Source organism: Rhamphochromis sp. 'chilingali', assembly GCF_963969265.1.
Source record: "Rhamphochromis sp. 'chilingali' genome assembly, chromosome: 21".
NCBI lineage: Eukaryota > Metazoa > Chordata > Actinopteri > Cichliformes > Cichlidae > Rhamphochromis > Rhamphochromis sp. 'chilingali'.
The window spans coordinates 560,845-575,114 of record NC_137949.1 but is presented as its reverse complement, the minus strand read 5'-3'; the positions used below and the strand labels follow the sequence as shown (position 1 = coordinate 575,114).

The window sequence follows — 14,270 nt, the reverse complement described above, 5'->3', positions numbered from 1 at the left end:
ACAAGAAGAAGCTGTGGCCTTTGTGCAGAGATCAGGTTTAAACTTGCATACAGCATCTGGAAACAAATTATGTTTTTAGCTAACAAAGGGCTAAAGATACCATTTAAAAGTGGTTCTTTGCTAATGTTATGTGCAGAGACAACACTGGCAGTCAGTTTCTCCAAGGGCCAAATGACAAACAGGGAATGGAGTGCAGGGCTGCAAAAACACACTGAACATGAATTTTGTATCTCAGCAAACCGCTGAGTGCACATTTTGTAAGAGTAGACTTTGCAGACATAATAATTGTTTTATTTATTTTAGGCTTAATTAGACTTCAGATTAGAAAAGTCTGGTTACACAGAATCAGCACGAATCATTTTAACCTACCAGTCATTTTAGCTTACAGCCCATAATAGTTTAGCAACAGGTCTGTGTCGTCGAAGAGGGGAAATCAATACAAGCACGTGTGTCCTCATCCATGTTTTATTGACATCATCTTTATTGGCGTTAAAATCCAGAGCCTGTATATAAGCCTGACAATAAGGATGGATGCATGTATAACCAACACGGGCTGGTGTAACGGAGGAAGTGTGCTCATGAGCGAGAAGATGCAGAAGCTGGATGAAAACTGGTTTTCTTTCTTTTTTAAACAAATATTTATATCGTTGATCGTCCGTGTTCAGCGTTAAGCACGGAGACCTTGATGCTGCCATCCCGCCACCATCGCTGAGCTCAGGCTCCCTCTGCTCTGCTGAGACCCGTGGAGGAAGCAGGAGATCGGACACGTGCGCGCTGAGGGCTCAGGCTGTCATTTCCAGCGCGCGTGCCGCCCACAGGCTCTGCGTGTCTCGTGAGGAGTGCTGTCCTTTCTCTCCCCCCCACAGGTGTAAAACAGAAGCTGCTCGTGACGCTTTGCGCGGCAGATTCCTGCTCGTGTCCATCCCGCTGCAGTTTGTCAGGAAGGCACCACAAGTCACTCTTAACAATAATAGCCTCCGCCTAACACGACGACTGTCGCTATCGGAACAATATTACACCTACTTTAAAAAGGTTTCTTTACTTTATGAAACATACATTTCAGTGTTATGTGTCTCACTTATTTTATCCAAACATGAAATTATTAGATAAATGATTGTGTGACACGGGGAGAGGGGACAGGTAATCTGTGAACACTGACACGAGCAGAAACCAGGTGAGTCCTGATCCTGATGAGAGTGAATCACAACCAGACTTTGTCTAACTTTGCAGGTGGAGGTTTTGGCAAGAGAGGGGTAATTGGTCCGGGTGAAGCAGCGTGGTGTCCAGGTGAGGTGATCCGAGAGTGGTGTGACGGGAGGGCAGGCAGGTGAGCGGATCCAGGATGACTGGGGGTGTAGAACACAGGGGTAACACTGCTGTGAGCAAACATCTATGACGGTCAGCACTAACTGTGGTTACTTGAAGACCCGGTGGAGAGTTTCCAGGTGGAAACCGTTATTCGGAGGTAAAACCCCGGACTCACCCGGACCATGACACCCTGCACCAGTAATTCCCATTTAACAGCTGATTAGGGAGAAATGTATTACTTAATAATAATAATAATTATTATTTTATAATAAGCGCGATATTTTAGCACAGTGAAATCCAGAGACTGTAGATTTCGCTGCTGAATCAGCCATAAACACGGCGGATGAGCTGGCAGGTGACTTTTATTTTGATATACAAATACCGGAAGTCCTTCCGTTCTCCGTTCCCGCGACTTTACTGCTCGGTTGGCTGAGTGACGTCTCTCACCGACCGGTGAAATACACCGACAAATCGACCGGACTGACCGCTTATCCGTCTTTGCTGGAACTCACGGACTGTCCCTCTCCTCTCCCCGGCCTGAAGGGCCGAGCCGCTGACACGGAGCGGTAGCGCTTCTCCGCAGGATGATGGATGTATCTCCGGTACTGACCGACGGACGCGCATCCCGGTGGACTCGGCGGACGGTCAGCGCACACTTTTGACCAGCTCAAAGAAGACTGACGCACCGGCTGTTTGCTCCTTCAGTTTTTATCCTTTCCCCCGGAATGTCATCATCAAGGAGCGAGTGAAGCATCTGCTCTCGCCGGGTGCCGCTGGACGTCCTTCTCCTCAAGGGTTTCTGGCGCTTTTAGCAAACGTTAGCACCGGTATGAGCGGAACCGCATCTGCCCGTCATATCTAACCGGGGTCGGAGGCTGCTAGCAGGGAAATATTTGGATCTGTGGATGAGATTGTGTACGGAGCGGAGGAGGACGGAGGAAGAGCAGCGGCAGCAGCGGAGAACCGAACATCCACCCTCATCCCCGGAGGGGGGCAGAAGCAGCGACGAGGCCACAGGACGATGTGAAGATGGGGGTAGTTTTCGGTCTCCTGTGGCTGTTTACCGGCTTCCTGCAGGGCGTGCACGGCCAGGGCGTGTACGGTAAGGACGTCATTAGCATACAATTCAAATATTTTGAGTTACCACATGCACGCGCACCTTACATGTTACGTGAATGCGATTTTGAGTGCACGCGAGCGGAGTATTACAAACAGCAACTTGACCTTGTGAGGGATTTGGCTCCTGTGCGTGTGCGTGCGTGGCTGGTTCGTGGTTCATTCAGTCACACTCGTGCCTGGCATAAAGGCACAACAGGTAGGCTGCTACACAAACACAGATAAGCACACCTGTGCATACAGGGACAGCCGCAGTGCTAATCCTGCATCGTGGCCCCAGCAGTGCCGTTATTAGATGGCACTGTGGGTTCGGTGTGTGCCGGTGGGTCTGTATGAAGCAGCCTGCTGCTCCGTGCTGCAGGAGATGGGGACACGATGCTGCTGCTGCTGCTTTCACTGTGTCAGTCCTGACATGACCGGGCACTGGAAATGACTGGAAATGCCGGTTCTTTTACTGGTATGCTGCTGGTTCGTTCCTGTAGTTACTGTAACACATGCCAGCTCCTGCACGGTGGCCATTCCTCTACTGTACATAAACCCCGATCTTCTCATTTTGCCTTACTTGCACATTTCAAATAATCTGGTGTAATATGGTGTCATAACTGTGTCCTGCTATACTTTGGTCCTCCAGTAGAAATCAAGTTGCATGTACTATAATACTGTGTTGTTTTTCTGCTTATTTCTGTGTCGTGGCTCTTAGTAAATACAGTCAGTGTGTTACTGTAGACAGTGTGCTGGTGCTCAGGCATCTGCTGTTTCAGCCTCTTACTTTATAAATGCCCTTTTTACAAAACTGCATTTTCCAATGTCTATTTTATAATTTTATATTTGACTTTTACATTTTGCCCAATTCAAAGCATGTAATGGCCAACAGTTGTATTTTGATGGTTGTGCTAGGCTGCACCCTGAACAGCAGCATCGCTGACCTGCTTTTACAGCCAGGTAACCAGAGTTTAGTCCTACACTTTTCAGTGTTTGCTCATTTTATGAAATGAAATACTATGACAACATGTCAGTGCAGCCAGCCAATCATAAGTGATAATACCCCACCACTGAGCTTATAGCCAGCAAGCTACTTTGATTTCAAATGTACAAGTCATCTCCATCTTTGTCTGACCACAGAAATTTAATACAATTTATTTATACAGCACCAAAATAAGCAGTCGCCTCAAGGTGCTTTGTATTGTAACGCAGACCCTACAATAACACAGAGAAAAACCCAACAATCATATGACCCCCTATGAGCAGCACTTTGGCGACAGTGGGAAGGAAAAACTCCCTTTTAACCTCCGGCAGAACCAGGCTCAGGGAGGGGCGGAGCCATCTGCCAGAGATTAATAACGTGTATGATTCAGCGCAGGCCACGGCCAGAGTGACCAGATCATTAGTTTAGCACATGTCCACATGTCAGAAACATGTTAGTCCTTGATATGTCTGTGTCGAGTCAAAGATCTCTGTGACATCAGTAGGTGTGTGGTGCTGTGTGTAAGTGCATGAGACATGCAGCAGGAGTGTGTGAGTGTGCTGCAGAGAAATACTAAAATGCAGCATGTGGAGGTCAGCGTGGACGCTCAGTGGACACTAGTGGATCCGTGTGTATTTACTTTTGTAAAAACACATGGCTGTGCTCAGCATAAAACACAACCATACCTTCAGAGCCTGAAAGCTGAAGCCCAGGTGGGCGCCCTTTAAAGCTCTTTTCTGTGGCCATCATTTATTTCCTGCAGAGGTTTATGGAAACTCGTCCTTGGTCTTGACCTCAGCAAACTCTTCTCTGAGGAGTTTTTGGGCCCACACACTCATTTTCTAACCCATTTTATAAATGTTGGTCATGGAGGATTAGCTGGTATGTTTACTGGCAGTGATTAGTGATTGACAGAGTGACATCACAAACCCGTGAGTTAGATTACAGTGTGAATGGTTGTCTCTGTGTTAGCCCTGTGACAGACTGGTGACCTGTCCAGGGTGCACCCTGCTCGCACCCTATGATAGCCCCCCCGCAACACTGACAAGGATAAGCTGAAGAGAACGCATGGGTGGATGCATGGGTGGATGGATGCATAGATGGATGGATGGATGCATGGATGGATGGATGCATAGATGGATGGATGGATGGATGGATGGATGCATGGATGGATGGATGCATGGGTGGATGCATGGATGGATGCATGGGTGGATGCATGGATGGATGCATGGATGGATGCATGATGGATGCATGGACATTACTTTTGTATTTTTCGGTGACCCTGTCTCTATAATTATCAGTAAACAATGCAGTTTTTTCCCATAGACTGTATAAACAACCCGTTCTCACTCCCAAAGCGTAACATTTTACGCTAGGTGACAAATCGTCACCATATTACGTTTTCGGCTACCCACCACGTTCCTAAATGACGACCTCGGAAAAAGAGGAAATATGAGAACCGTCTGGACTGAACCTACACATGTTCGCTCTTTTTCTTCAAATCGCTTAGAAACACGCTATTTAACATCATTAAAGTCCTGGTTAAGGTCAGGAATAAGGTTATGGTCAGGGCTAGGGATAAGGTTAGGTTTAGGGCTGGAATACAGGTCTGGAACGTCTACTACCGCGGGAGCGTCATTGCACTGGATTCCAGCCATAACCCGCCGCGTACCATAAGAACGCCGAAGGTCTCCTTTCGCGTTCCTCAGGAACGCCGCGGGACGTGACAAAACGTCCACATGTTACGCCTCGGGAGTGAGAACGCTCTGGTATAAACCAAGTGAAGCCTTCTCGTGCAGAGGTCTGTGTGAAACTCAGTCCCCTCTTACTTCAGTAAAAAGAAGATAAGATAAGATAAAGAACTTTATTGTCATTGTAGTTATACAATGGAATTTGTGTGGTAGCTCACAGAGGCCAGCAGCAATAAAACAAGAAGCAGCATAGTAACATAATAACCATAGTAAACGTAGTAACAGTATCAAATATAAAGTAAAAAGTATAAAGTCAAACAGTGTCATATAATATAACAGTATTTACAGTGTGGTAGTTGAGTGCAAGCATCAGTGCCCAGTAAATGACTGTACATTAGCAGCAGACACGACATATTGTTGTTGACTTCATCAGCTCGGTCACCAGACTCAGGCTGTTCAGAGTTCACCGTTCTTGTTGTTTCTCTGATAAATAATTGTCCATTATGCTGGGGTGAATATATCCCAGAATCAGAATCAGAAAGGGGTTTATTGCCAAATGTTGAGCAGGTTTACAACATTAGGAAATTGCTGCGGTGCTTCAGTGCAAACATGCTGTCATAAATAGCACTTAAATAGACATGAAAAAATAAAAGTAGGAATAAGAATTAAAAGTGCTACGTAGAAAGATATGTGCATGAGCTATACATGAGATATATACATGAGAATAAGAATTAAGAGTGCTACGTTGAAAGATATATACATGATATATACATGAGTGCAGGTGGTGATCAGTGCCAAACATGGAATGATGCAGTGAACACAGCGTAGGGTCATGTGTTAGTGGTGGGAACAGTCATATGGTTATTGTTCATGTGTCCGACAGCAGAGGGGAAGAAACTGTTCTTATGGCGAGAGGTTCTGGTGCGAATGGACCGGAGCCTCCTGCCTGAGGGGAGCAGGTCAAACAGACTGTGTCCAGGGTGAGAAGGGTCAGCTGAGATCCGAGCTGCACGCCGCAATGTCCTGGAGGTGTACAGGTCCTGCAGAGATGGGAGTCTGCAGCCAATCACCTTCTCAGCAGAGCACACAACACGCTGCAGTCTCTGTTTGTCCCTGATAGTGGCTCCAGCGTACCACACGGTGATGGAGGAGGTGAGGATGGACTCGATGATTGCAGTGTAGAATTGCATCATCGTCCGTGTTGGCAGGTTGAATTTCTTCAGCTGCCTCAGGAAGTACATCCTCTGCTGGGCTTTCTTAATGACGGAGGTGATGGTGGGCTCCCACTTCAGGTCCTGGGTGATGGTGGTACCCAGGAAGCGGAATGAGTCCACAGAGGTGATGGGGGGGGAGTGGGGCTGTGTGCTTCCTGAAGTCCACAATAATCTCCACTGTCTTCTGGGCATTCAGCACCCAGATATCCAAACTAACCAAAGAAAGTCACATCATTCTGTTATCATTCCCTTTGGCTAACCTAAACTAATGGAATAGTTTAACACTGAGAAGTTCAGTTTGAGGACTGTTTCATGTAAAAAGCTGTGTAACCAATCACACTCATCCATCATGAACCTTTAAATGCTGCCTAACTGTGTGCATCATTAACATGTTACACCTCAAACACACAACAAAGAATAAAACAGAGGAAGGATTAAACTAATCTGTTGCTAAACATGATATGAAAACACATCATTACAGAAAGTGTTCTCAGGTTATTAAAGTTTGACAAATAACATCCGAAGAATCTCACCTGAGAAGTGTAGAGCGTTGTACTAGTTACAAGTCATAGTTACTAGTTACTTCTTCAAATAAGTAACTGAGTTAGTAACTGAGTTACAAGATTCTAAAAGTAATTAATTACTTGAAAAGTAACTATTGAGTTACTTTAAAAAAATGTTTAGCCCTCTGGGGTCCAGGGTATAATTGATTTCCCCAGTTCACCTTTAAAAAAGTGGTCGTCGGGCAGAAAGTGATCCCCGCCCGCGGGAGCGCGCAGCTGCTTAAAGCTGCAGCGCCCAGATTACTTACAGCTACTTCTGCAGCTGATGTAAGGTGCAGTCAGCTGAACACAGCTTCAGTCGTCTGTTTGTTGAAAAATAACGGTAACAGCGTTGTAACGATAGAAATAGTAATTAGTTAGATTACTCTTACTGAAAAAAGTACAAACGGTGGTGACGACCACACACATGAACAGGAGCGCTGCGGTCATCGTCCACGCTCACAGTGCTGGTGAATGTTTGAGCCGTGCAGCCACTGCTTCTTGTTTTGGCAGATAAATAATAAACTTATGAAAATATTCAATCAGTGGCAGCAGATTTAGGAAATGTGTGACTGTGACATCGAGGCCTGTGGAAGAGATCGATCAGGCGTGTGACCTTTTCATGGGTGGGTTGCTGTTTTTAAGAGTTTTACAAACTGTTGTGCGTCAGCATCGCTGGTGTTGTCAGTGCCAGTATTGACATGACCTTGGGATAATATTATGATCAGATTTTGTTGTAATTGTAGATATCAGATGGTAGTTTCAGTAATCACCTGGAGCATCTGAAGAGGACGTACCTGTTTATCAGTGTGCTGACAGCAGACTGTTGAAAAACCTCACAACAAAAGAATGGCTGTTGTGCAGCAATTTTACTCATATCCAAGCAAACATGTGTGATGGTGTTGAGAGCACGATCGTGTGTCTGCTGCGTGTCGTCATAGATGCTGTGTAAAAGAGGCCAGTTTGCACATCATTTCTCAGCAGTGGGTTGTTGCTTGTGAAGCGCACTCATGTTCTTGTTGACTCTAGGTAATAAATGAGATGTGAAGCAGATGTTTTAGACCAGAGCGCTATCCCCTGCAGCACGTGTGTCACAGCCGTCGGTGTGGCACGCTGGGATGAGAGCGTGCTGTGGACACACTGTCACATGTTCTGACCTGAGGTCAACCAATCGCATAAAGTACATGAAAGAAAACAACTAATACTTTATTTGTTCATAACTGAATAACAATAAATGACTTCACTGTTTGGTCTGTGATTACTAATAATAATAATAGTAGATAAATACTTTGATATAAATGTAATTTGATTACAGATTACACCTACACCCTCAGCTTTGACGTGCTCACACCCAGCAGTGCTGGGGTCGCCACTGCAAAGAGTGTGAGTGTGTGTGAGTTACGAATAACCAGGATGTTTGAACTCTTCTTCGGTCCTTACAGTCTGTGTAAAGGAGCACATCACCACGGTGATGTTGGTGAGAAAACTGGAGATGATTTGTTGACATAAAACAAAACTTTTAATTCTTTTAAACACATTGTTTTTCATCCCGGGGCTCATATATGATGCTGATTCTTTCATTTAATCTTTGCTTGTTGTCTAAATATGGATCACTAGGATTGGTGTGTAATCTGTTTAATCTAATAGTCTTATATCCAACGATAGGGAAATTCACAGCTTTGCTAACCAGTCGCCACGAGTCGTCTAAAATAGATTTTGTTTGAACTATTTATATGTGATGCAGATATTTGACAAAATATTAGATAAAAAAGCGAAGCTCTCAATTTACCGGTCGATCTACGTCCCTTCCCTCACCTATGGCCACGAGCCTCTCTGCTTGGGCTGCTGCCCCCGCGACCCGGCCCCGGATAAGCAGAAGAACCACTAGTGCTGGTTAGCTGGATTAGCATATTGGCTGTCACTGATTGGTCAAGTCCATATCTGTTATCAGCTGTATTTTTGGGGATGCACGTATAACTCACAGCTATGTGTCATGTGTTTTCTGAGGTATGGCTATAGTAGCAGTGTGTTCACACCAGGCTGATGCATCTTCACACAGGCCAAGAAGAAAAGACAACAGCTGTCACAGCTCTCTGCTGTACTCGTGCTGGCTGTGATGATATCTGTGGGTTTCCAGAAAGAGTCCAGCGGCTGCATCTGTGTCAGTGACACAGGGCAAAACTCCAGGTGACTGTTGAACTAGTGAGCACGTGTATAAATGGGCTGTACCATCAGCTTTTTACATTTACTGATGTACAACAGTGAACCATGACAACTGACAGGCAGAAATCATCAAATCCAGATGTTCTTAGTGCGCCTGAGCTGTCAGGTGTTTCATGGAAAAATGTAACTTTTACAACAGAAGGAAGTTACGTTGTTGACAAATGATGTTCGTCAGTTACCTTTTTTTGATGAAAACAAAGTGATGAGATAACCCGGAGCGTGAGCATCAAAGTGCTCACCATAGCTGTTCACATTGGTCTTCTGTGTGTTTCCCTACTAATAACAGCACAGTGTGTGTTTGCTTTGGGTCTGACCGTGTGACGTCACCTCACACCCAGATTATCTGTAATCTTATATGTGACAGATTAGAGAAGAGGAGGCGTATTACATCACAGCCGATGTTACTTACATCGGTGCTGATGCGTCTGCGGGGCCGTGCAGCTAAAACTCCATTTTTACCAAAACTGGTGTTCAAACAGAAGCTGTGAGGCTGCAGGAGGACAGGGAGGAAGGACAGGAAGGGGATTAGGTAGCAACATCTGTGTGTTTGTATTGGAACATTTGGTGAATGGAGGCCTGATTGTTCTGCTGGTTTCTGCCACACAGGCTTTGGGACGAGCTGAGCTCAAATGATAAGTTGACTAATCTATGAGACAGAAAATTAATTTCAGACTTGATTATCTTTTAGCTCAATTTGAGAACGAAAGGAGGACAGTGTCTCCGGTCCAAACTACAGCACGCTGTCCACGATCAGACTTACATTATTTGAAAGTGTCGCCTTTGTCTGTTGTGTTCCACGACCATCGTTTGCAGCTGCAGCAGGTAAACTGAATGTTTGTTGTATACTTGAAATTTCCTGCTGAAGTCACGTGTTTGTTTCACCACATGCCTTTGGGATGTACATCTTCCTGTCACAGATGCTTTGTACGTGTATTGCAGTGTGAGTTTAGCGCTTCTGCAGCATGCTGGTCGCTGAGCAGATGGATGTGTGCGGGATCCAAACAGCATGACCCTCCTAGTTCACTGATCCCCCTGCACTGACCTTTTCTTTTTTATGAGATAAATATTTATGAGCTTTTTAAACTGTGGATTTATTTGATGTCCATCCAATTGCTTCCGCTGATCCTTTTCTGGGTCAGGGGGGCGCTGGAGCCTATCCCAGCTGTCACAGGGCGAGAGGCGGGGTCCACCCTGGACAGGTCGCATTCGCACCCACGGACAAGTGCATGTCTTTGGACACCGTGCTGCCCTTTAGTGGGTATGGTTGTTTTAAAAATGACACAACGGCTGTAGCGTTTGTTCAGTTTCAACCATCTAAGTGTGCACTGAACACATCAGCTTTCACACACGGTCACACTGACACACGGTGCTAACAACAACAAATTGTTGCTTTTAGCTTGAAACAGACCAAATGATGAAAACTGAAGGACGTGTGTACAGTTAGTAGAATCTGTCTGAAACACAGTGGCAGCTGGACTTCCCCCTGCAGCAGCTGCTGTTTGTTCACGGGCTCAGCTACTGCTGCTGATGTCCTGAGCAGAGCTTACAGCATGTAAAGGCTGCCAGCTTAGCTGGCTGGACCTCTGCTTTGTGGGTTGGATCTCATTTATAAGAAGAACGTGAGCACAAAAGCCAAAAATCCTGTGAGGAGAAAAACATTTATGAAACTTGGATGTAGGGCTGTTCGATGTAACCATGCATATCGGCTCACGATATAAAAACGTCTGTCGGTTCATTTTACGCTGTCGTTTGTTTTGTGGTGTCGCAAAACAAACTGTTTACGGCAATATTCGTTCATGGCTTTGATGTCACTGTAGAAGTTCTTAAACCTCTCTCTTTCTCTTATATTTAACATAACCACACTACGGACGCACAAGCGACTGTTTTTGTGCGTTGTCGTTAGCAACAACAATCGTCTGGCTCCGCCGTCCGCTTGTTTATTTTCCACATAAACCTTTCACAATAAAGCTGAAGATCCTGCTGAGATTTTCCAAAATAAACTGACTCACGTGAAATAGTATGCAGAGTGTTTACAGACGAGAGGCTGAAAAGAGCCGTCAGGTGCTCAAAAATGAACCTTAGAACGGGCCGTGTGGTAAATACTCACAAAGAAAACTGTTGTGCAACACGGGACTCCAGGTACACGACGCCCAGCTGCAAACACGTCACGGAGGCCGAGCTGCCCGACAGTCACAGAATTAGCTGAAAATGTTTGTGATGTATATCGTTGTCGGGACGATCTTATATTGAGATATGAGAGTTTGGTCATATGGCACAGCCACACCCAAATGCACACGGTGGGCCTTTATGGATCAGTCAACCTGGACATGTGTGCATGTGGGCGAGCCTTGTACGCAGAGTTTCAACCAAAACACAGCAAAGATCTTACCTGCTCACTGTTCTCTTCTTTACTTTACAACATAAAGCAGCTTGTTGTGATTTGGTCCAATAGAAATCAAATGTAATTGGATAATTGAATTTTCCCCTTTGAGAGTACATTCTCTCCCAGTGCCTTAGAAATTCCAAATATGCTGGAAAATCTTTGTACCGTATTTTCACGACCATAAGGCGCACTGTGCTAAAAGGCGCAGTCTCAGTTATGTGTGCCCTTACTGTATTTAACACACACATAAGGCGCACTGGACCATAGGGCGCATACAAGTACCGTATGCGTATTTAAAAATAAAGCGGGAGCAAACGTGAATTCGGTACCTTACTCACATTTCTATTGCCGGTAATCGTCATCATCAACAACACACAAGCATACAAGTGTGCGTATTTAAAAATAAAGCAGGAGCAAAACAAAGTTTGGTACTCACATTTTTATCATCAATTAAACCCATGGAAGTCCTCATCCTCTGTGTCTGAATTGAACAGCTGCGCTAAATCTCCATCAAACATGCCAGGTTCACTGTCTTCACCGTCAGAGTCACTTTCCGTGCCGTGCGGCTCCTCGGAAACGATGCCGGCTTTTGCGAAAGCTCGAACAACAGTGCCAGCAGACATGTTAGCCCAAGCATCTACAATCCATTCGCAAATTGTGGCGTAACTCGCCCGGCGCTGCCTTCCACTCTTACTGAAACTGTGGTCTCCACCGGTCATCCATCGCTCCCACGCCGCTCGCAGCCTTACTTTGAACGGGCGGTTCACACCGATGTCCAGCGGTTGGAGTTCCTTTGTCAGGCCTCCTGAATGACAGCAAGCTCACAGTTCATTTGTTTCACTAGTTTTTTCACATTGGCTGTGAGATGGGCACGCATAGAGTCACAGATCAACAGCGATGGTGATGCGTGGAAAAAACCACCTGGTCTCCTTACATACACCTCCCTCAGCCACTCCTTCATCATTTCCTCATCCATCCAGCCCTTTTCATTTGCCTTAATGATGATTTCTGCTGGAAACTTCTCTTTAGGCAAAGTCTTTCTCTTAAAAATCACCATAGGCGGCAGTTTCTGTCCATTAGCATGGCAGCCAAGCACAACAGTAAAAGAAGACTTTTCATACCCCGTTGTGCGTATCGCTACCGTGCTGGTCCCCTTCTTCTCCACAGTGTGACTCACCGGGATGTCAAAAGTGAGCGGCACCTCGTCCATGTTTGTGATGTGGCTGGGCTGGATGTTTTTGTCGGCGATGTGTTTGCTGCAGTAGGAGCGGAGGATGGCCAGCTTTTCCTTATAATCTGCTGGAAGTTGCTGCGCTACCGTAGTCCTGGTCCGGATGGAAAAATGGCACCGTTTCATAAAACGAAAGCACCAAGACGGACCTCCTTGGAAATGTTCAATGTTCATCTCTTCAGCTAGTGAAACTGCTTTTAGCCGAATGGTGACCGTCGAAACGCTTCTCCCGCTCGCTCTTTGCTCGATGATCCACCGCTCGAGTCTTTCCTCCAACTCGGGCCACCTCGCCTTATGTCCGCGGAAACTCAGCTGCGTTTTCTTGACCTGTCGGAGCTTGTTTTCTTGCTTCCTCCATTTGCGAACCATCGATTCGTTAATCTTAAATTCTCTCGCCGCTGCTCGATTTCCATGTTCCTCCGCGTAGCTGATGGCCTTCAGTTTAAACTGTGCTTCGTAAGCGTGTCTCTTTGCCATTTTCAGGGTTGTTAAAACAACGATGTCCTGCATAATGCACATACCTGTTCTTTTATACAGGTATGTGCGATTGTCCCGGTATATACGATCAACGCCCACACTTCACCCTTTAACGTTCTCATGGTGTTCTCTACTACGTCCTCCTTACAACACATAGGGCGCACTGCGCTATAGGGCGCGCCGCACTTTTTGAAGAAAATCTAAGCCTTTTAAGTGCGCCTTATGGTCGTGAAAATACGGTAATATTGATTAAAACTTCAGTTTCCTTCAGAGGGTGAACTGCCAGATTAAACTGTTTGAACAGTGACAGCATCACTGGCTAGAAGGAGCAGCTCTCAGACCCCAGCGTTAGTCCAGGACCTGCCTGATGACACTGAAGCTGCAAGTGTGAACCTCGGTTCGTCCGATGAGTCAGCCGCTGTCATCCTTCGATGGCGGCTCAGCCTGCAGTCAGTCGGTGTTGTTGTTGCTGTGCTCGCTGGCAGTCAGATGTGTTGTTTGATCTGTTGTTGGTGACACTGATCTGATTTCACAGCCATATGGGCTCATTTTCTGCCTCATAAACTCTCCTCAGCACAATGAAGTTAAAGCTCATTTGGATGGAAAAGGTCAAACACAAACAGCCAGTCTGCCGCACACTCGCTCTGCGTTTGGCAGCCTTTCACTCAACGACTCCAAACCACAGGTTGAGGAGCCGACGGCGCCTCCTGGAGGCCGCTCCGCTCACTGCAGGCGCCACACTTACTCACACAGTCTGGAGAATCTGAGTCCAGATCCATGTGCAGGACTGAGCACAACATAAAAGCACACCGAGTCATCAGACTGAACACTTTTTGTTGCCTTTTATCGTCTGATTTGAGCAAATATGAAGATTTTACAATGAGTATGTGTGTCGTGGGTGGGAGTGGGTCTAGTCGGTTTTCAGGCTTTCTATACGCATGTTATTGTAATGCAGATCAAATTCAACTGAAGCTGGTACAAGGTGTCATTTTCTCTTGTGAGATCCATGTTTCGTTCCTGACAGTTACGATTCTTAATCATAACTGAGATTAAAAATCAATCGGCCGGGTTGAACATAAAGAGGATTTAATTTAGTGAGTAGCATCCTGTATGAGCAGATG

At 45.8% G+C, this 14,270-nt stretch overlaps 1 protein-coding gene across 1 annotated transcript in view; it reads left to right on the top strand.

Annotated features, from left to right (window-relative positions):
• Nucleotides 1–1,319: 1,319 nt before the first annotated feature.
• LOC308389121 (MAM domain-containing glycosylphosphatidylinositol anchor protein 2-like) overlaps nt 1,320–14,270 on the top strand; it is a 139,928-nt gene continuing 126,977 nt past the window's right edge. The window contains exon 1 of the mRNA XM_080870272.1: nt 1,320–2,410. Within this exon, the coding sequence (XP_080726398.1) occupies nt 2,338–2,410 (73 nt within the window). The 5' untranslated portion in view covers nt 1,320–2,337. The remainder of the gene's footprint in view (nt 2,411–14,270) is intronic.